Source organism: Coptis chinensis, chromosome 3 (assembly GCF_015680905.1).
Source record: "Coptis chinensis isolate HL-2020 chromosome 3, ASM1568090v1, whole genome shotgun sequence".
Taxonomy (NCBI): domain Eukaryota; kingdom Viridiplantae; phylum Streptophyta; class Magnoliopsida; order Ranunculales; family Ranunculaceae; genus Coptis; species Coptis chinensis.
The window spans coordinates 26,302,517-26,324,908 of record NC_141458.1 but is presented as its reverse complement, the minus strand read 5'-3'; the positions used below and the strand labels follow the sequence as shown (position 1 = coordinate 26,324,908).

The window sequence follows — 22,392 nt, the reverse complement described above, 5'->3', positions numbered from 1 at the left end:
TCAAACATTACATAAATACAAAACAATCAAATTCCTAGTATCACAAGAATATAAACTATCATCGGCGATTCCTTACGCCATCGACATTAACCGCAAGGCAAGCTTTACTGAGCTTCGACAGTTTTAAGGCCGCAGTTCAACAAGTGTTTTCTAAAGACACCAAACACATTTTAACAACTACGAGAACTACCAAACGATTAACAATAACCGAATAAATGAACAAGAAAATCTAGTGAAAACATTGACAATAAAACAGTTTTAAGATTCCTCGGTTGAAATAGCAAAATAGCTACTCACCAGTATGAACGACTCTCTCTACGAATTCTTCCCGAGTCCGAAGTCGTCGCTCCCACGCTCCAAAGAAACCAAATTCTCTCTCCTCCATTTTCATTATTTTATTATTATTCTCAACCCTATTTTCCGGAACAATGTGTTTATATATTTGGGTCCAAACCCAAGCCCAACACGCATCGGGCCCAAAACCGGCCCACGTATCCCGAAATCCAATCCGGACGAATTTTGAAAATAAATAATTTAATTAATTAATAAATAGATAAAAATGTATTTTAAAAATACGAGCGTTACAATGTGAGCCCCTTGTGGAGAAGATAATGCTTCCCCTTTATAGGCGTCAAGCTGTCTCCTCCCTTTCTAGATGCGTCTGTTATGAAGTAAAGACCTGGAGACCGTTACAGAGTAAAGTCTTTCATTAATATTGTTGTTGACTGTAGCACGCAGCGGTTACATTTCCTAAGTGCTTGTAGGTCGTGGTGCCGACCTGTGGTTGAGAGTGGACACGTGGTCTGCCACGAGTGGTTGAGATTGGACGGTACTGACAATGCTAATTCTAAAGAGCTATGCAGACTTTGCAAGAAACAGAATAACATAATCAAAGACCATTAATACTGAGTAGTTGAGAATGCTCCCAGTGACCCACGTCAGCTCTTTTTTTTTCTCTTAGACTGACACATCAGATTTTGCGATAATTCGGCAGAAAAAAGGGAATTCTACGCCTTTTTTTTTTGCCGAACTCAATTGTTCCTCACCCAAAATAGATAAAAACCTCTTTCCATACTCTCTTTTCCCAATCAAAACAAGAGTCAGAGAGAAGATCTTCGTTACCCACGTTATCTCTGTCAAACAAATTTGTTCTTATCAAATCAATTCAATCAGTAGTTTTTGTCTTCTCAACAGAAAAAAATAAACCCCCAAATCAATTACTTACCGTCTTTTTTTCATCCTACCAATTTCTCCTTTTTGAATCACTAAGAAGAAGAAGAAAAAGAAAGCAATTAATAAGAGGTAAGAAGACTGCTTCTTTAATTACTTATTCTTATTTGATTGATTATTTCATGTTTAGAATAATCGTTGTCTATTAGAGTGCATTAGCTTCTCATATATGAATCACGCGCACATAAGTAATTTCAATCATTGTTTTTCAAAAATGATATGACTATAGGAAATATTTTTGCTCTTTGATAACATAGATTTTGACTTCTCCTTCATCATGCTAGAAAGAGATTTATATATCTACTCATTTCAGCACTACTTTTGCTTTACTTGATTATAAAGATTGATTTACTAACTGATATTTGTGGATACTGTTAACAGGTATTATTGATTTGAATGTACCTGAAGGTTCAAGTATACGAACTTAGTGACACGAAAGAAACTCAATTTCATGTATGGGCCATGAATCTGAGTCCAAGGTAATTTAACACTGAGGAACAATAGAAGACAACGAAGGGATGTGAACTGCAAGAATATTGTTGATGAACCAGAGGGACAGGTAATGAAACTCACACTATGTATATGTTTATCAAAGCTATGATTATTGATACTTCTATAGTATTGTGACTGCAGTCTGTGGCTGATACCTGATACTCTGATAGTACGTGATACTCACATTTTATTAATTATGAAAGTGCCAAACATTTTTCTAATTCATATGGACAGTTTCATGAATTGTGAAGCCTTTCTTTAATAGAAAGAAACTGGAGACCAAATGTCTAAGTCCCATCACGCATGATCATGACTAGAACACATGAAACGGTGACAAATTATTTATGTATTAGTTGCTGAATATATAATTTGTCCGACAAAAATTTACTTGGAGTCTGCTGTCGAAATTGGGAGATAGATTGGAAGTTAATCAGGTGTACATAAATCTTTAGTAGAATTTATTAAGATCCAGTTGCATCCCAATTTAGGCACCAAATGTTTTAACATCAAGTAGATGCCAAAGCATGTAGGTCAAATGAAATCTTATTAGTCAATATAGTGTGAAGGTGAAGGGTAAGGTGAAGGAGTAAGGTGAAGGGAGGAGGTGCTTTTTGTTTTAAAAGTTGTCAGTTAGTGACTTATTTCACTGATCAGATTCATGAATATACTTATATATATATTCCCACGATGCATGGTCAATCAATGATGGCCCGCACACTAAAACCTTCTCACTCTCCAAACCACAAACGGTCGAGAGAATGAAGAAGTTCATGGCAAACATCAAAGCGTTCTGATCTCGCCTACTTCGGATTCTAGCTTTTGTGAAATCAATGGTAATATAATAATGTTTCTCTTTCTTACATAATAATTAATTGCGTGGTTAAATTAGTTATTATTCTTTTTGTTAGTGTAATTGTTGGAAAGTATCATACTTTCTTTTATGTTGATTGAAGAATCTCTATTTTGTTATGATTTTTTTATTCCAAAGATCGACTTTTTTAATGTTTTCAGGTTTTGTTCCTGGTATATAATACACAATTTTGAGTATATAAAAACTGTTTATATGTGATAGTTATTCCCTAACTAAAAATTTAGTGTGTGTTAATCTTCAAAAACGTGTACTCCCTAATTGATGCATGAGATTAGAATATTAGATTGTCTTCAATCTTGGGGACAAACGCAGAACCAGGATTTCAATTTATGCCTTTTTTCATAACCAGGATAGCTAACACAAACACAAAAATAAGGAAATATGAATTAAACTTAGAACTAAGTATAAAGTAGTATGCTAAGTTGTTAAATAGCCCCTGTTAGCCCTACTTCTGGTCCCCCTCTGCCTTCACAAAATTTGAAGAGTATCCATACTGATTCTTCATTGTATGTTAGAATTATCCATATGATGATCACTGAATTACAATCATAGTCATTACTATCAGAGTATATGGCTAATGACTACACCACACTTATAATATAAGTTTAAGACATTGTAAGAACTTAACCTATGTGTAATAATTGCACACATGTATCCCGTAGACCAATATAATGAGTACTGGTTCAAACAGACTTAGGTTGTTTTGGTTACATAGACATCCTTAAACGGTAAGTTCTTGGACTATGAGTGTTGTTGCTCCGCCGGTGGATCTGCTGGGTCAATTGCTTTATGTGTCTGCTGGTAGAACCAGAGAAGTTACAAGGTACTGAGTGGAATGAACTTTCAGAAGACTAGCTTGAAGAACTTTGTATGAATAGTTTAGATTTGATATTCAGGAGTGCGATTAAGTTGATTGCTACTTCTGGGTACAGTGAAGATGTTGCTGCAAAGAATGTCTTGAGGGCCAACCTTTGATGTCCTGATACTGTAAAGGGTCCTTTGGGTCTTCATCGCCTAATCGAAGCTCTAAAGCACATGTTTGCTATTGAATGAATCTTGGTGATCCAGATTTCATAAATGAAGCAAATTATGTTTCTGACATGCTCTCCCCATCTTTTGCTAAGGAACTTCAGGAAAAGATATTCGATAACACCACCTTTCCTTCTGAGTACTATATGAGCAGGTTGAGACAGAAAACTGAAGATATACAAAACTATTTTTAGTATTTTGTTTATAATCTATTTTAACTTGCGGAATTACTATCACATAAGACTGTTACTAATGAGTTTTGACTATATCTTTATTGTCAGATGGAGCCAACTAAAAGATCATGGGACGAGTCATTTCTGCATCGTCGATGCAGGGAGCTAGAAATGCAGTATCAATGACAACTACAGTAAATTATCCTTTTGGAGCAGGGGTGCTCTCATTATCTACTGGTATTGTGCTCAACAATGAGATGGATAACTTTTCAACACCAACTGAAAAATCTAAGGACAAACTTCCTCCTGCTCTGTCAAATTATATTGAATCGAACAAGAGACCTTTATCTTCCATGACACCTTGGAAGAAAGGGAAGTGAAACTCGAAGGTGAGTTACTCGAATACTATGGTCTGAAGGAGCAGAAATCAGACATTGTGGAATTACAAAGGCAACTCAAGATCAAGACAGTTGAGATCAACATGCTGAATATCAGCATTAATTCATTGCAAGTGGAGAGGAAGAAGCTTCAAGAAGAGATCGCAGAGGGAGCGGCAGCGAGAAAGGAGCTTGAGATGGCAAGGAACAGGATAAAAGAGCTGCAGAGATACCAAGATTCTACTTTTAGTGTGGTGCTGCATATATTGAAGCAATACACATGAAGACAGTACCCTCCCCTTCCATGAACGACACTCAGTGTGTATTCTTTTTTACACCAAGCTTGCATCTAAGGTACATGAGCTCCATTTACAATGTTATTTCTTTTAGTTATTATTTCTTTATTGTTCTGTTCATTGTGGAGTTTTTATTGTGGCCTTATCTCGACCGCGATCTTCTATAAAATTGACAGCCCAACCTACAGAATCATAGAGGTTGTGAACTCCTTCATATGTTGTTAGTACACCAAAACATTCGTACGGACATATATTTATGAAGTCAGACAACTACATTAGTTAACAATGATTAGAAGCAAGTTGGACAAGTTAAGTACTATCTCCATGATTTGTCCAAACCTTTTCTCATGACATTTAAAATAGTGTTGGATTCATACAATCATGCCCACCATAGTCGCCATAGAAGATAAAGTTTCCGACCAATAGCATAATTATTGATATTGTGTTATGAAGATCTCTTTTGAGAATGAGTGTGTTATTTACATCTATTATTTATTGTTATTTCTTTTTTCATATACGATTGTTGAGAGTTTATGCCTTTCATCTTTCAATCATTCAGATGAGCAAGAATATCCAAAGGAGACTATTGCCCGCTTAGTTACTTCTTTCTGTGTATATAGTTAGAACAAGACTATTTAAAGTTTTTATGTAATGTTAGTGATATGTTCTTACTTCTTAATTTTTGTTTTTCCAACACGACGTCGTTTGACAACATGCACCAATTGTGAAATGGAACCGTTTCAAATAGTTTGCGTTTAGAATACAAGTTAATGATTCTCTTTTGACACTCATATTAGTTTATAGAATATCCGATGTATTATATTCTTCATTTGCTTGGTCATGGATGAGAAAAAGAACATAAATTGTAAATATGTACTGCAAGTCTTTTGTAAAAAAAAGATCAATGTGTTTTTCTTCTTTTTTTTAATGTTTTGTAAAAAAAAAAAGATCAATGTGTTTTTCTTCTTTTTTTTTAATGTATTGTGTGTCCTTTGTGCTTACAAATTAATGGATTTTTTTTCGTTATTTGCTTAACAGGTACTTGCTTTATTTGGTGAAGACCAACATTTGTAATGTATGAAGGGTCCCGAGTACAATGAATTGTGGTGCTCTTCGATATTCTTATTTTTTTTTATTTTTTTCTTTGATTGTAATATTTGTAATTTGTTGAAATCTATTTATTTAACACAATTTGCAGTTCATTTTGTTAGTATAGTTACAAGAGTTGTAGATGTGGATAAGCATCCCCTAGGGATTATATTTTACACTATCCAACTTCACCCATTCAGGCAGTGTAGGCAGAGGGGATGTATTATTTACTATATATTAGTGCCAAATAAAACTTATGAAGTTACATCTTTTTCATCAAATAACTTAATATTAGACGCTAGGCATTTAATGTAAGTGACTTGGTTTCCTTTGGATATTTACATGCAATTGCATAATGATAATTAATGTGCACATTTGAAGGGTGTTACTTTGTAACCAACAAAAGTGGTCTATAGCTTCTTGCAAGACTGACAACTTATCATCAAATTTTTGTGGCTATGTTACTGAAAAACCATTCAGGTTACACAAATGTAAAATATGATAAATAGTTGTGATGCATCTTTGAATATATTTATGTACCATCTGTTAATAGCCGGAGAATCCCAATGTTGTAAATGTTGTGAATAAATGGAATGGACTCAATAAAATATTGGTCTTTCATATAACTTTAAAATGGGCCTTGACTCTATAATTTATAAAACTCAAAACAAAAATAAAGCCCAAGCAATGCAACAATCTCGACCTATAAAACTTAAGCCCAAACCACAAATAAAACCCAAACAATGTAACAATCATAGTAGTGATCCTATTATTACATTTGGTGTCTTGGGGTTAGAATACCAAGACGACAACCTCCTTCACCCACCCATTTACTCAATATAGTTAATGAATGATATGCCTTTTTGTTTATCGGAGATTCCGTTTATGCATCTGAATATATTTCTTTGGTGATTTAGTATGATAATAAATCATAGGAATTAATTAGTCTAAAAAAATTAAAACCAATTGTAAAAGTAAGGCTACTTTCAAAAGGTAGCAATAATGAGTTCTTTCTTGCATTGTATTAGAATTTGAAAGTTCATGTCCATCTGCAACTATTAATATCTTGGCGTATGAACTCTCATTATTTAATGATCTCATTGTGATTCGACGCAATGAATTCGCTAGATAATAGAGGTTGCGTGTTATGGCAGATGGAGAGACCATTGTGCGCAATGAATATAATTTAGTTATCGCTTAAATATCTGGTATGTTTTGAGTATGTGTTATATTCCTTGATTGTTGCGTTATATTTTGATATAGTTTATATAGGTGAGGATGATAAAGAATTGTTATTGTTATTTAAGACAATAATAACCCAAAAATAGAAATAAAACCCTTTGTCAAAACCCTTCAAAAAATTTTAGAAAAACATAAACCCTTCAAACAAAATATGCAATGAATGAGCTATCAATATACATATACTATTTATTCAAGTGGACTTTAGGCTTTTGAGTTATTTGCTATCTATGTAGTATGTCCGGCCATAGGCCGGGCCAAATGGCTAGTTCACATAAAAACAGGGATAACAAAACTCCCCATAACAAAATACGCACAAGCTGAGAACTCTCAAGTTAATAACATCTTTCATGCATGAGAGTTTACTAGGAACTTTTGTGTCGCTTTGGCATGCATAAGCCGTTAGAAGTTGGCTCAGGCTCAGAATGGGTGTTTTCCAAAGAGACGAGCGAGGTTATTGAAATTAGTGATCACACCAAACCTAGTTATAGCATGCGGAGATCATAACCATCAACAGTAACCCTAATACAGTCATAGTCGCTGCAATCAAACACATGAATCAGGATGAAAACTATTTGTGTTTATCCCAGTCTTCTAACATCCAAATAGTAAGACATCAATAACACTCATTAAAACCTTATATCTAACTTCAAACCTATGATTCTATAATTCATTTCCAAGCAAAAAAAGGTTTCCAGAGTGAAATTATTTTCTATATATATTTCGATTTCCTAATTAGACTGAAATTGGTCATAACTCCAAGTCGTAAACTATATGCACATACGTATATGGACATCGTTTTGAACAAGCTTGTCTCCATATTCCAATACAATTCTACCATGGTAAAAGCAGCAAACTACTCGACCCTTTTCACAGCTTGAGCTTGTTCTTTGTGAAAGAGATGTATCCCACTAATAGAGTAATAGCGCAATTTTCATCTAACACTTATACTTCCTCTTCATTTCGTTTGTTATCCCTTTTAGTGTCACGTGGCATTATGTGTTCCTCTCTTTTAATTTTCGATTTTTTCAACAGTTTTGTTGGAGAGACTCTGAATTTATATGGTAAAACAAGATTAAAATCATCTTCATCCAATCAAAACCATTCTATCGTATACTCTCATTACAATTGCACACAAAGAAAAGAGTATGTAGGGGAAAAAAGGAACATCATGTCACTAAGCTGTTGCAGGCTTAAAATACCCTTCTCCAATGGATTGTATTCTTTAAGAAGATAAAGTATCAGGATTCAATGTTTGGGGGTGCAAAAATATACGTGACCCAGTAATTAACCAGGGGATGCGGTAGTAGAGCTCAAAGGATTTATTTATAGCCCAGTAATTGAACTGGCTAGAGCTCAAATGATTTATTTAAAACTAATTGAACTATCCTTATTTTTGTTTTAAAACTTAGAGACATGGAGACTCATAATGTTTAAAAACTAATAAGGGTGCCTTCTATTTCATATTAATCACAACTTCGCAGTATATATAATTGGATTCATCAATCGGTCTACCTCATTGTCTATGGCACCAATTGAGTACACGGGGGTGTTCACATATAAAACAATGGGTTCTCAACAAATAAAAGGCTAACATGCTCCTAAGGCTACCTAATTGAAACAAAATGAAGTAATAATTTAAGTTATACCAAACGTGGGCTGGAATTAGGTGAGTCACACAATCTAATGTGCTACAAATAATAGAATACAAAACACGATAATATCTTGGCTATCATATAGCTATCTTCCTATCATACACCAAACATGGACCATTGTAAAAGCAGTCACTAACAACAAATCAAACCAATCGACTTTAGACCCTAAAGCAAGAAAAAAAAGATTGCAGATAAATGGTACTGAACAAAATAAACAAATAAAAGAATCCTTGCAGTCATGAATTTGATCCTGCAACCTTGCCCATGAACTAACTTTATACTGTTGTTTCAATAGGGAAAAAAAAAAGTGCTAGCATCAAGACGCGTAAAATTATTTTTTACCAAAACAAACAAAAAATACAATGATAAACAAAATTCATAAAAAGCAAGGCATGCACCATATTTGCATCTGGAAAGGGCATAATGGACTAAATAATTTTGTAAATTCAAGAGCAGTTAACCAACTCAATGTCATGGAAAAGCTCATAAGTAGTTCAATGGCCAAAAGAGAGTCCTATATATTGGCAGATTCTAATGCTCACTAAGAATCATGGTCTGTGTCTAAATTTGAGATCAAGTGTGTTGAGAGAAGCTAGTAGAACGGTGTCTTAATTCATGGGCGGTTGAAAAAACTCACACAAACTACTGGATATAACCATCAACATGTTGAACATCCTTTATTATCTAATAAACCTATGGTGGTACAAATAAATCAATCAATGAAGCTTATAATGACCAATTGACAATTTAATCTAACATTCTAACACGCAAAACTCAATCAAAATAGATGTAGAAAACATATCATTTATCATAACAATGGTGCACTTATATGTACCTCAAGCAAAAGAAAATGTTTTAGCTAAACCCAAGCACTCCAATACTCTTTTGACCTCCAATGCTTCAACAAAACCATCACCGTCTATATAAAAAATAAAATAGCAAAAACAGTTTGTAGCAACTTGGTGTGCCTCAGTTCATCGTCATCCGCTTCACCTGTGAGCTACTGAGCTCCTCCTTTACTCAGAATTACCAAGAAACTCCAAGCCATTTTTTCATCATTGCCACCAAGTCTATGATTTAGAAATACTTGAAGTTAGAAAGTGCAACAAATAGTTTAAATAAAAAAAATAAAAAACTTCAAAGTTATCTCTTGTACAACATGTTATGCAAAATTGACATAATCTCATTATGTAAAATCTGCAGCCTTGAGACATTCTAAACAAGCATTTACTTCAATTTCAATATTTCATATATTTTTGTGTCATAATTTAAGAAGTTAGAATATTCCATATCATTGGTCATAAAATGTATGGAAAATTGATATATATCATTCTTTGGCAGCTACCCAAAGAACAAACTTAGGTTAGGTAACATGCCCAATTGAATTAAATGAAATGTTTTAATACTACACCATAATTATAAAAAATATTAGTAACAGTTATCTTGCATTGACACAATTGCATGACAAATATTAGTAACAGTTATCAAGTGTTAAAAATTTACGAACGGTTATCAAGTGTTACTCAAATTAATTTAAACAACACTTATCAACCGTTAGTAAATTTATTAGTAACAGTTATTAATTTTGTTCTTAATTCATTCCCAACAAATAAAAGTGTTGGTAATTAATCATTTCTAACGATTGCTATTATGTTACTATAACTATTTCGTTAGTAATAATTTGTTATTTAAAAAAAAAAAAAAAAAAAAAAAAAAAAAAATAATGGGATTTTCTGGCCTTATTTTTTGACAGTCCACCTTGTTTGATAGTCGTGCTTAGCAGACTTCCCATCATAAAATTCACAGAGAAATTGAAATAAAACAGGATACATTGCATTTCATATAGCGAAAATCACACAATAGAACAGCTAAAATGTGCTAGGATGTGAAATAACAATATACAACATGCCGCCATTCTGCTTGTACAAGAAAGCAATATACAGGTCGTTTACATCATAACCTTGGGATTGTAAGATATCAGAAAAGAGCTTACATAACAAAAATTCCTTAACTGGACATAACCCATAGGAGATTGGTAAAGTGATTGACTGATTGGCTCCCGACTCGGTGTTTCAGCAATGTTCACAACATCTGCTGATGAAGATCGGTAGCCTGTTGAGCGAGTTCCACCACCATGGCTTCATCAAAGAATTTGTTGATGCTCACGTCTTCACTCATTCCCTGCCAGAAACAACAAAGATTTCAGTAAAACACCATTCCTAGAGATGGAGCTTGGTCAGACCCATGTAACAGAATTTGTGCTAAAAGAAACCATACCTTGCGATGTCTCGTTTTTACCATAAATTCCCTGGCAAGGTGTTGTATTGGAGCGGGTTCAAGAGGTCAGAGAACAATATTTTTATCAAGGGGATCACCAGGAACTATAGACCAATGATCAAACACAGAAACACAAAACTCCTGGCCTTGAGTATGGTACCACAAGTCTGTCTCGAACCCAAAAGATTCTATGACTGGTAAATATACCTACAACAATTTGAAGACCAAGAAAGCCCTGGTTAACAATGACATTATAACACTACAATAAGGTTTACTTAAAGGAAAAGATATTCAAGGTCTGTACAACATGAATGCATGATTTAACCGAAAAAATAGAACATGCTATGGAGGCAGAAGTATACAATTCTGGTTCATGTATATGTAAGCTCATTTATGTATAGTAAAAGTTAGTTTACCACCAACCTTGACTAAATAAGCTGGGGTACCCGGCTGAGGGACATCAGCTGTCACGTGTCCACGACAACGAGATAACGCCGTGTAGATTGCAAATACACAATCAATCGGAGTTTGTATCTGAAACAATACATAGGAAAGCTTAACAAACTCACTGGGCAGCGAAAAATAACATATATATGGAGTGAAATTCAAGTATTTGCTCATAGCCATTTTTGTTTCCATCAAAAATAAAAAAGAAAAAGAAAGGACTTACCTCTACATAATAAACAGGTTCCATAAGCCTAGGTGTTGCCATCAGAAAAGCAGAATAGGCCACTCTTCGGGCAGTGGGAATGATCTGACCAGTACCCCTATGCAAGGGCTCCTGAGCGATCTTCGCATCAACAATCTTGAATTTCGCATTTCTGATGGGCTCATCACAAAGGGGTCCTTCTCTTGCTCCCCACTGGAACCTGAAGAGAGCAACACAGTCAAAAGATAACAAGAAAAATATATTCCTACCATAGTGATTTTGTTCTTTTCGTTGGGTGTTTCAGCAAAACATTTCATGGATGAGGACTCCACCATCGTTTCACAAAACAAGACCACCGGATCAACCACCTACAAAAACTCCATATAGTTGTCAAACTTCAAGTCCAAAAATCATGTCTAGAAAACACAAGCGCACACTGATATATAGTTGAGTCTCACCTTCACTTCTGTAGAGAAAAAAAGGATTTTTTCTGCTTTTCACGGTCGAGCGCCGCTTGGTCGAGAGAGAGCGACACATCGCTATAGCACGGAGCACGCGCGCCTTTTCTCTCGAAGCGACCAGCGCCATGGTCCAGATGTTTTAAAGACCGACCCGGCGCGAAGAAGAGCACCAGCTCATGGTCCAAGAGTTTTGGCGACCAGCCGTCGAAGAGCCACCCACTCGAGTCCTTTTTTGTGGGCTTATTTCTAAGAATCCGCGATTTTGGTTTTTGGTATAAAAACAAAATCAGTTTTTTGAAAAACCTAACTTTTCCAAAACCAAGAAATAGAGAGATTATAAGAGATCGAGCAATTCTTTGTGAGTTGAGTATTCATTCTTTGTGAGTGAATTGAGAGACTTATAATCTGTTACTCCGGACATCTAGTAAAGCTTGGATCTCGCCAGTGTGGGCGTAGGCAAATTGCCGAACCACGATATATCATTGTCTTGTAGTTGGGTTCTCTTTTGCATTATTATATTTACTTTATATGCTTGTTAAATTGTTAATGAGAAACGTTGGGATAGTACTTGGAGGGTATTGAAGTCTTGTCTAGTGTGAAGGATCGATCTTTGTGTAGGATTGATCCGTTTGTTGTGGGTAACGTTGTTTCCACACTCATATATTCACAACAACTGGTATCAGAGCGAGGTATACGACCTAGGATTTTGAGTTTTGGTAAAGAACCATAGTGCTCGAAATTTATGTAGACAAGGTGTTCGATAAAATTCCTGAGTGAGATAATTTTTTAGGTTATTGTGTGTGACTTGAAAAAGGGGCTCCCAAGATGTCAAATGCTAGATTTAAAGTAGAGAAGTTTGATAAAGAAGCAAAAGAAAAGATGGCGAGGGTGATGTCGAATGAGATGACTTCCACAAGCAAGTGGAAGGGTAGTTCGAAGAAGCCTTTAAAACATGTACGGTGCTACAATTGCAAAGAAAAAAGGCATTATCTATGTGATTGCTCTAGCCCGAAAAAGAGTAACAAGATGAGTGGTAAGTTTGAGAATGAGGATGTTAGTGAAGCAAGTCTTGCTTCCGGCTTCGATGGGGATAATGTAAGTCTTTCGGTGTCTACACAAGACGACCACATGACCGATACATGGATTCTTGATTCCGGGTGTTCCTACCACATGTGTCCAAATAGGAAGTGGTTTGCTACCTATGAGAACTTGAGTGGAGGTTCCGTTTTGATGGGCAATGACGTTGCTTGTAAGACGGTTGGGATTGGAACTATACGGGTCAAGATGCATGATGGTGTAGTGAGGACTTTAACCGATGTGAGGCATGTTCCTGAGTTAATGAAGAACCTTATTTCTCTTGGTACCTTGGATTCTAAAAGCCACAATTTTGTGGGAAATGGTGGAGTCCTAAAGATCCTTAGTGGCTCTCTAGTCATTATGAAGGGCCAAAGACATGGAAACTTGTATATTTTGTTAGGTAGTACAGTGATAGGTGATGTAGCAGTGGGTACATGTAGTGATGATTCTGAGTGCACAAAATTGTGGCATATGCGCCTTGGGCATATGAGCCAAAAGGGATTGTCTGAGTTGCCTGCATGCCGGGGCTACTAAAAAAGACTTGGAGAAACCAAGTATGGAATTCTGTGAGCATTGTGTCTATGGCAAGCAGTGCAAAGTCAAGTTCGGTACAAGCAAGCACAAGACGAGAGGCATCCTGGATTATGTGCATACGGATGTTTGGGGAGCTTCTAGAGTGGCTTCTAAGGGAGGTAACCGGTATTATGTCTTTTTCATCGATGATTATACACGCTATGTGTGGGTATATATCTTGAAGTCCAAGGATGAAGTTTTCGAGACATTTAAGAAGTGGAAGGCAAGGGTTGAGAATCGCACAGATAGGAAGGTGAAGACTCTACGGTTTGACAATGGTACTGAGTATACCTATAGGCCTTTCCAAGAGTTTTGTCTTGCAAAGGGGAATTGCCGGATTAATCGGATGATGAGGGCACGCCACGCCAGAATGGGTTAGCAGAGAGAATGAATCGCCGCCGCTTGAGAAAAGCTAGGTGTTTGCTTTCCAATGCCAATCTTGGCAAAGAGTTCCGGCGGATCAAAGGGCCATGGCGTGTTACTTGTATAATAGATCACCGGTTTTGGCGATAGATCGCAAAACACCTTATGAGGTGTGGACAGGGAAACCAAATGATTATGGTACTTTTACGAAAGTGTTTGGATCTAGTGCTTACTACCACATGAATGATAGTAAACTTGATTCTAAAGCTAAGAAAGCAATATTCTTGGGCTATGCAAAAGGGAGGAAAGGGGATACGGATTGTGGTGTCTAGAGAACCACAAGTTCCCCGGTCGTGATGAGGTTACCTTTGATGAGACTTCGGTGCTACTTTTTAGCAGGCCGGAGAAGGCTGGAAATAGTGGTGATTCTATACAATCGCAAGTGATTGAGATAGAAGCGTTTGAGGATGCTAAAGAGAGTGAGGTTCTTAGTGAAAGAACTATTCAACAAGAAGTAGAGTTACAACAACCTGACCAACAAGCTTTGGCTAGATCAAAGCTAAAGAGAAGTTGATAAGTACCCAAAATTGTGTTTTAAACCCCGCAGAGACATTACATTTGGGTCAATTATGTGTTTAATAAATGTAAATTAATTGTATTTTCATGTTTTCACAGGTTTCAACAGTCAACGATAAAATACACACAAAACCTGCGTTTTAGCATGAAATACATCCGAATAAAGCTTGGACTTGAAATCTTCAGTATCAGCTCATTTAAAGCTCCAATCTGCCAGCAAAGCTCATGGACTCAGAAAACTATGAAACAAGTTGAAGAATCCAAACTTGAGTTCTTGAGCTAGCCAAAGGAGTCATGTTCGGGTCAAGACTTGGTCAAACCGACTTGTAATAACCAAAAAATCGATAAAAGTTCAAATGGTGACATCTTTCGCCTCCTAACTCCGATTGAAGCATATGACTGTCAAAATGATCGGTAGAAAAAATTACACACAATGGTATATTGCTTTTACAAAATGGACATATGGTTTGAAATCGAGAGATAAAGCCAAGACGTCACTATTCATCGAAGATGACGTAGATATTTTAGATTTTTTATTATTTAACTTTTTGTAAAGTCAAAAGATGAATAGTTCCAAATAGTGTCAAATAATGTTGAATAGTGTCAAATAGTGATTACTATTCCTTAAAGTCAAAAAGTCGAATAGTGATAAAATCTCAGTCGTTGGATCGATTTCGAGATTCGATCACGACGGCCCATTCAACTATAAATAGAAGGGTCTAGTTTTAGTTTTTCTCATGGAATGGTTAGCATTCCATCGAGGAGGAATAGAGAGTAGTTTCTTCGCTTTCCTAGTGTAATGAAGAATTTAATTTCCAGCTTTTAATTAAAATGTTTTTAATTCAGTTTTATTTTTTCACATTAATTAGAATAAAACTTTAGTTATGTGATCTCGTGAGCGTAAACTCGCCCGAAAGAGTGAAATTATATCTCTTTTGTGGAGTTAATCCATCCTCATGTGAGGAGAATATTTGTGGTTGGCTTGGTAGGTTGTTAAGAAGAACAACTAGACCTACATCCTATCCCAAAATGATAGTTGGTGTAGTGTCTAGTTAGGGATTAAAGTGATGAGCTTAGAGATAAGTCATTCTTTGGTTCCACTTCTTAACATGTATGAGCTTAGAGATGAGCCCTACGTGTTAGGGATCAAGTTTTCTTCTATTAGACTTGTCATGAGTTCTGCGAAGAATAAAAAACGAACTTATCAAACAACAAAACTTATTAAAATCATTGAGATGAAAATATTTTGCAATTTTATTGAAATGTGAACGAAATGACAAACCCGGCACATTTGTTTTACAAATTTAGATCAATGGCCATTTTTTTTCCTTAAAATTTGCAAAATAAATTAATTTGTTCACAACACTTCTATAATCATTTCTATTCCCTCCATAATTTTTCATTTTCCTCTAAAAAAAAAATAAAAATATAAAAAAATAAAACCCAACAAAATCTGCCATTTTGTGGTTATGGGCCTACTTTTGGGCCTTTCTTTCTCCTTTAATAAAAAAAAAAAAAAAAACCGCACCCACTCTTTCTTTTCTTCTTTCCCTCCTCTTCTTCTCTGACAAACTCCTTCTTCTTCCACTAAACTAAATTTCATCTCACCCCTAAATTTGCTTGTGTTTTCTTAAATTCTCTTCTCTTAACCATTAATTACTTGCTTCTCATCTATATTTCCTTTTGTTGAAGGTGCTGCTGCTGCTGCAACTGGATTGGAGTTGGGTTGTGGCGATGGTAAATAACAAAGAAGACGGTGATGGAAGGTGCTGGCTGTGTTCGCGATCTTTGAATGGAGACAATTGTTTGGTGGTGGTTGATTTGTGACAGTTGGTGGTGACGGTAGATGCAAGTTGGCTGTTTCGGTGGTGCTGTTCGGTAGTGGTGTTTGGGGTATTTGAATTGTTGTAGTCAGTGTTGTTTCCGTAGTGCTATATTGGTGGTGTTGGTTTGAGAAAAAGGTGAAGGTCTTGCTGCTGGATGAAGCTGATTTTAATGGTGCTGAATTGAAGATGTAGGTTGCTGCCTGATGAAGGAGGCGATGGTGGTTTGAGGTCAGCTAGAGGGTGTCTGTGTTTGTGCTGGTGGTTGTGCTTTCGGTGTCTGTTGGTTATGTTTAGGTGGTGATGCGTGGCTGGTGGCTTGAGGTAAGTTAGAGTGACGGTTGTGTATAGGTGCTGCTACTGCTTCCAATTGATGTTGATGCCGCGACTGTTGCTGCACGCTCATTGCTTGCCGAGAGAGATGTTGCTGCTGGTGTAGGGAGACAGAGACAGGCCTAGTGAGTTGTTGCTATTAGCACTAGAGATTGAGTGCAATGTGACTCCAAAATGTAAAGTGTGCGAAGCGTATGAAACAGTATGAAAAAAAAAAAAAATAGTTCATGTTGTCTATGTGAGTAATGATTATGAGTGATAAAACATGTTGACTTTGAGGTTTCGTATGGTTGGGGATGTTGTTGGTGGTAGTTAAATAATTAAGTGGATGGGGTGTTTACTTTAAATTGGGTGCTGATGCCGCGTGCACGAGACATGTGGATGTTGCTACTGTACTTCCTGCTACTAGTGACTGTCCTGGTACTAAAATGCGGTGAGTGTTCGAGTATGCGTGCTGGAAACTTTTTGTGATGGCTGTACTCTGTACTAGTGCTAGCATCTGTTTGCAGCTGCCATGAGTGCGGTCTAATATAGCCAATGATGTAAATACGGTAAAGAGTTAAGCGCACACCCTATATATTATTGTAAATAACTGTAATCAAATAAGTTAAAATATAAGTACATAATAATAATAATAATAAATAATAATAATAATAATAAATATTTTTTGTGTGTGCTTAGGATTTAAACATTGAGGACATTGGACAATACCTAATGGACTAACGAAAAATGGACTTTGGACTTCAGACTTAATGCCTTTTCGCCTGATCCTAATGCTTCTTCTCACATTTGATTGTGTTGACCGCACAAAATTGTGGACCCCGATTTTCATCGTTCAAGCACCACACATAAAAATAATAATAATAATAATAAATAATAATAATAAAAAAAATAATAAATTAGGATGTAGAATTATTAGGCTATTATTTTATTTTTGTTGTTTTTATTTTTAAATATATTCGTGTAATCACGCCCTCGAAGGCAAACTCTGTAACTTATTGGCCTTGTGCCATAATTTCGGCCTAGTTGTGGGCTTCTATATGTATGTAATAATTTTCTGAATAACAGGTGAGTGGTATTGACCCCGAACTGTCAACAGGTCAATGACCACTCAAGTCATCTTCGACCCAAGTGCGTGCAGTGTAAGCACAACTTGGGCAGGTACGTTATCTTTTATCTCTCCTTTGAATCTCCTGTCAAAGGGTTATATGTAATTTCCAAGCATGATTAGGCTACTTAAACGAAAATCAATCTTAGCCTTTTGGAAATGATATGATAGCATGTTTAAAATCGTGATGCATGTTTAAAACGTATGATTAGCAAGCATAATTAGAATTCAAATTTTATGAATGCTTAATAATTTTACAAACATAATCACCTTTAGAAATATGCTTTTATATTGGGTACTTGAAACATACTTCTCAGGGAATCTATTAAATAGTAGTAGTAGTAGTAGTAATAATAATAATAATAATAATAATAATAATAATAATAATAATAACAATAATAAAATGTAGACCACCCTAAGTAACGAACATTTGCCTTGCATACAAGAGATAAATTCATCATATCATTCATGTAGTTGAGAGAAATCTTTCGACTAAGTTTCTAAAAAAATGCTAGTTTGTCATATTTTACATCATTTGAGCTTCATGAAGGAAAATTTCTGATGCATTTTTTATTTTCTATCTCGACACGGGTATGTAAAAATACCATTTTGTGGGGGTACTCGCTAAACCCCCAAATCTTTCAACTATTCTCTTATAGTTGATCGAGAAACATTTCACCCCGATTTCATCCTGTTTGGGGGTGTGCATAATCTAGGGGAATCTGATGTAAAAAGACCCCACGTACCTAGTTTCGGGAATCTGACTTAAAAATAGCCAATATAAAGTCTTGAGAATCTGACTTTAAATGACTCATTTTCGTTGCATTCAAGTAATGCCATAATAAGGTACCCGCGCCTTCTATTTGGAGGGATAGTTGTCAGCGTCGGTTCCTTCGTCCAAATAAATTGTGTATTCCAATTTAGTACCTGATGGGTGGTAAGGTAATGTTTATCAACGACGCGAGTTTATTTGTTCAACATATTAACGAATAATCTGTATTTGCTAAATCATTCCACCATCTGGGTGCGAATGCCAAGGGTTTCTACAAACCCTTATATTTGATAAAAGTCTTAGGAATCTGACTATAAACGACCTAAATTATTATGTCTATATATGTGTCTGCATTTTGGTTATTTTTCTTGATTGGTGTGCTATTTTCAATTTTCTTGTTGCATGCATGCTGTAATTTTTGTTATAGAGATTCAGCCGAATTTTTGCTCACGTTTCTCAGGTAATTTCTTTCCCTATCTCTCTTGATACTTCGAGGACAAAGCATCCATCTGTTTGGGGGTGGGAGATAAACATTTTGCAAAAATTAGGCACTTTCAAGTTATTCAATTTTCTTTCTTTCTAAAAAAATTCAAAAAATAAAAATAAAAAAAAATTAGTTAGTCTTATTTAGTAATAAAGGTCTTGTTTCCTTTTATATGATGAAAATTGTCTAGAAATCTCACATTAGCATTAGAATTATGATTGGTTCTTAGAAACTTATGTTAATACATACGCAATAATTTTTATATCTTTTCATGAATATTCATGCAATGAGTGTCAATGACTGTACATAGCAGTAATTTTTTGGGACCCATGGATAGAATACTTAAATTCCAAATCCAGTGAGAATCTAGCCAAAAAGCCTCAACACAAGTGTATCTGAGTAATGACCCAAGGATGAAGCAATTCCGAGTAGAAAAAAATCACACGTCCACTTGCTTGATCACTATACCATATCCTAGGCGAGAATTTAGGCATTCTTTGGACCGATATAGCCAAATAAAAAATATATACAAACCCAAAAAACTATATTTTCCCTAGTTTTCCCCGTTGAGCCTTTATATTATCTATTTCATTTTTCAACCATTATTTCCTTACCCATATCCATATATGATGAGTTTGAGAAATATGATGAAGAGCATAAAAGAGAAGAGAAAAACCTATACAAATACGAAAATCGTTCTATCAGTTGGCGCCGATTGATAAATCCAGTTAGCTGTGTCAAAACCAAGAAAAAGGTAAATTCCATGAAAAAAAAAGGTTCTAAACTCCAAAATAAAATCAAATGGAGTAGAAAAGCCAAAAAGGGCGAAGTATGGAATAATTTTGAAACAGAAGAACACTAGGTTTTCTCCGGTAATTATTTGAAGACCATATTTTCTCTAACTCATTGTTTTGTTATCCATTCCATTCCTTCTAAACCATTTCCTAATCCCCGTAATACCTAATAAAAGTCCTCTAGCTCAATTAGGATAGGTTAGTGCGATAGTAAGTGGTAGACGTGATTGATCGACCTCGGCTTCCTTGGACGTCATTAAGAATGTGAGGAAACGTGTGCCTACTGCACACTAGAGTAAGCAAAACTTGAGTGAAAAATATGAGAGAATTTGTGTTTCAACACATACCTGTGAGAACCTACTTAAGGACGCTCTCCAAAGGATCCAAAAACGGCCCTGCTTGTACATTTCATTGTAAAGTTCACTGCATACATATTCATATGTAGATGTTTTGATTATTGTACATTTATTAACATAGGTTTCAAAGGAATTAATCTACATTCCCCGCTAGTGAGACGTATAGATATCTGCTATCTAATTTAGGGAACAAACCTTTGTTACTGAGTTGTTGTAGTATAGGTGAAGTTTGTGGGTATCTTCTCTGGAAAACTCTCACGAGGCTAAAACTCGTCCACTAGGGAATTCCTAGTGGTTTAAGGCCTTGTTGCATATGGTCAATGCAATCGCACTCTGCGAAATGAGAATTAGCTTAGGACTACACATTTTTGGCCACTTATATGTTTTAGTGTCTCTTCTTTGCTTGAGGACAAGCAAAGTGCTGTTTGGGGGTGGTTGATAAGTACCCAAAATTGTGTTTTAAACCCCGCAGAGACATTACATTTGGGTCAATTATGTGTTTAATAAATGTAAATTAATTGTATTTTCATGTTTTCACAGTTTCAACAAATAACGATAAAATACACACAAAACCTGCGTTTTAGCATGAAATACATCCGAATAAAGCTTGGACTTGAAATCTTCAGTATCAGCTCATTTAAAGCTCCAATTTGCCAGCAAAGCTCATGGACTCAGAAAACTATGAAACAAGTTGAAGAATCCAAACTTGAGTTCTTGAGCTAGCCAAAGGAGTCATGTTCGGGTCAAGACTTGGTCAAACTGACTTGTAACAGTCCGAAAATCAGTACAAAGTTCAAATGGTGACATCTTTCGTCTCCTAACTCCGATTGAAGCATATGACCTGTCAAAATGATCAGCGCAGAAAACTCTACACAATGGTATATTGCTTTTACAAAATGGACATATGGTTTGAAATCAGAGATAAAGCCAAGCACGTCACTATTCATCGAAGATGACGTAGATATTTTAGATTTTTTATTATTTAACTTTTTGTAAAGTCAAAAGATGAATAGTTCCGAATAGTGTCAAATAATGTTGAATAGTGTCAAATAGTGATTACTATTCCTTAAAGTCAAAATGTCGAATAGTGATAAAATCTCAGTCGTTGGATCAGATTTCTGAGATTCGATCACGACCGTCCATTCAACTATAAATAAAAGGGTCTAGTTTTAGTTTTTCTCATGGAATGGTTAGCATTCCATCAGTAGGAGTAGAGTAGTTTACTGCTTTCCTAGTGTAATGAAGAATTTAATTTCCAGTTTTTAATTAAAATGTTTTTAATTCAGTTTTATTTTCTGTTAATTAGAATAAAACTTTAGTTATGTGATCTCAGAGCAGAAACTCTACCCGAGTGAGAATTATATCTCTTTTGGGGAGTTAATCCATCTCATGTGAGGGAGAATATTTGTGGTTGGCTTGGTAGGTTGTTAAGAAGAACAACTAGACCTACATCCTATCCCAAAATGATAGTTGGTGTAGTGTCTAGTTAGGGATCAAAGTGATGAGCTTAGAGATAAGTCATTGCTTTGGTTCCACTTGCTAGCATGTATGAGCTTAGAGATGAGCCCTACGTGTTAGGGATCAAGTTTTCTTCTATTAGACTTGTCTATGAGTTCTAGGAAGAATAAATGAACTTATCCAACAACAAAACTTATTAAAATCATTGAGATGAAATATTTTGCAATTTTATTGAAATGTGAACGAAATGACAAACCCGACCGCTGTTTTACAGCTAGATCAGAAGTGTGAAACAAGTTATGAAGTACGGGCATGATAAGCCAGTGAAGCATTATGGTCAACCGGACTCGGTTTATACGACCGAATATTGAAGATGATGAGCGGATAGCTTCAAGGAAGCTGTTAGAGATGCTCATTACAGAGATTGGTCGGTGGATATGCAGAAAATGGTGGAGGCTCGTGACAAGTTTTGTACTTGAGAATTTGTTTCATTGCCTAAGGGCAAAAGGGTTTTGGGTTGTAGAAGGTTCTCTATGGAGTTGAGTTCCAACATTGGGTTGGAGGTACTCCACAAATGGTGGAGGCTCATGCATTGTTGATTGATGCCTTTCGTAGGCATGGCCCTTTGTGGGCGTGATTGCTCTTTGTGAGCATGACTCTCTGTGAAGATGGCTCTTTGTGAGCATGACACTCTTTGTGGGTGGCTCTTTGTGAGCAAGACACTCTTTGTGGGTGGCCCTTTGTGGGCATGACATGCTCTTCGTGGGCATGACTCTTTGTGGGTGGCTCTTCGTGAGTAAGACACTCTTTGTGGGTGGCTCTTTGTGAGCATGACAC

The 22,392-nt window shown here is 35.9% G+C and overlaps 1 protein-coding gene and 1 long non-coding RNA gene across 4 annotated transcripts; one reads left to right on the top strand and one right to left on the bottom strand.

Moving 5' to 3' along the window:
* Window positions 1-965: 965 nt before the first annotated feature.
* On the top strand, window positions 966-5,681 carry LOC147508892 (uncharacterized). Its single transcript, XR_015218293.1, has 5 exons — window positions 966-1,302; window positions 1,612-1,789; window positions 3,399-3,776; window positions 3,904-4,526; window positions 5,507-5,681. It is a non-coding gene; the product is annotated as an uncharacterized LOC147508892 (long non-coding RNA).
* A 3,554-nt stretch (window positions 5,682-9,235) lies between these two features.
* LOC147508891 (110 kDa U5 small nuclear ribonucleoprotein component CLO-like) lies at window positions 9,236-11,745 on the bottom strand. Of its 3 annotated transcripts, none has more exons than XM_086601258.1 (5): window positions 11,399-11,745; window positions 11,152-11,262; window positions 10,729-10,935; window positions 10,464-10,632; window positions 9,236-9,521 (listed from the first exon to the last, which is right to left on the bottom strand). In XM_086601258.1, the coding sequence occupies exons 1-3, from the start codon at window positions 11,438-11,440 to the stop codon at window positions 10,795-10,797; spliced, it is 294 nt and encodes a 97-aa protein (XP_086457384.1). In that variant the 5' UTR covers window positions 11,441-11,745; the 3' UTR covers window positions 9,236-9,521; window positions 10,464-10,632; window positions 10,729-10,794. The 3 variants fall into 3 exon arrangements, with proteins under 3 accessions (XP_086457384.1, XP_086457383.1, XP_086457382.1); XM_086601257.1 differs by having other exon boundaries at window positions 10,445-10,632; window positions 11,399-11,704; XM_086601256.1 differs by lacking the exon at window positions 9,236-9,521 and having other exon boundaries at window positions 10,263-10,632.
* Between the last annotated feature and the right edge of the window lie 10,647 nt (window positions 11,746-22,392).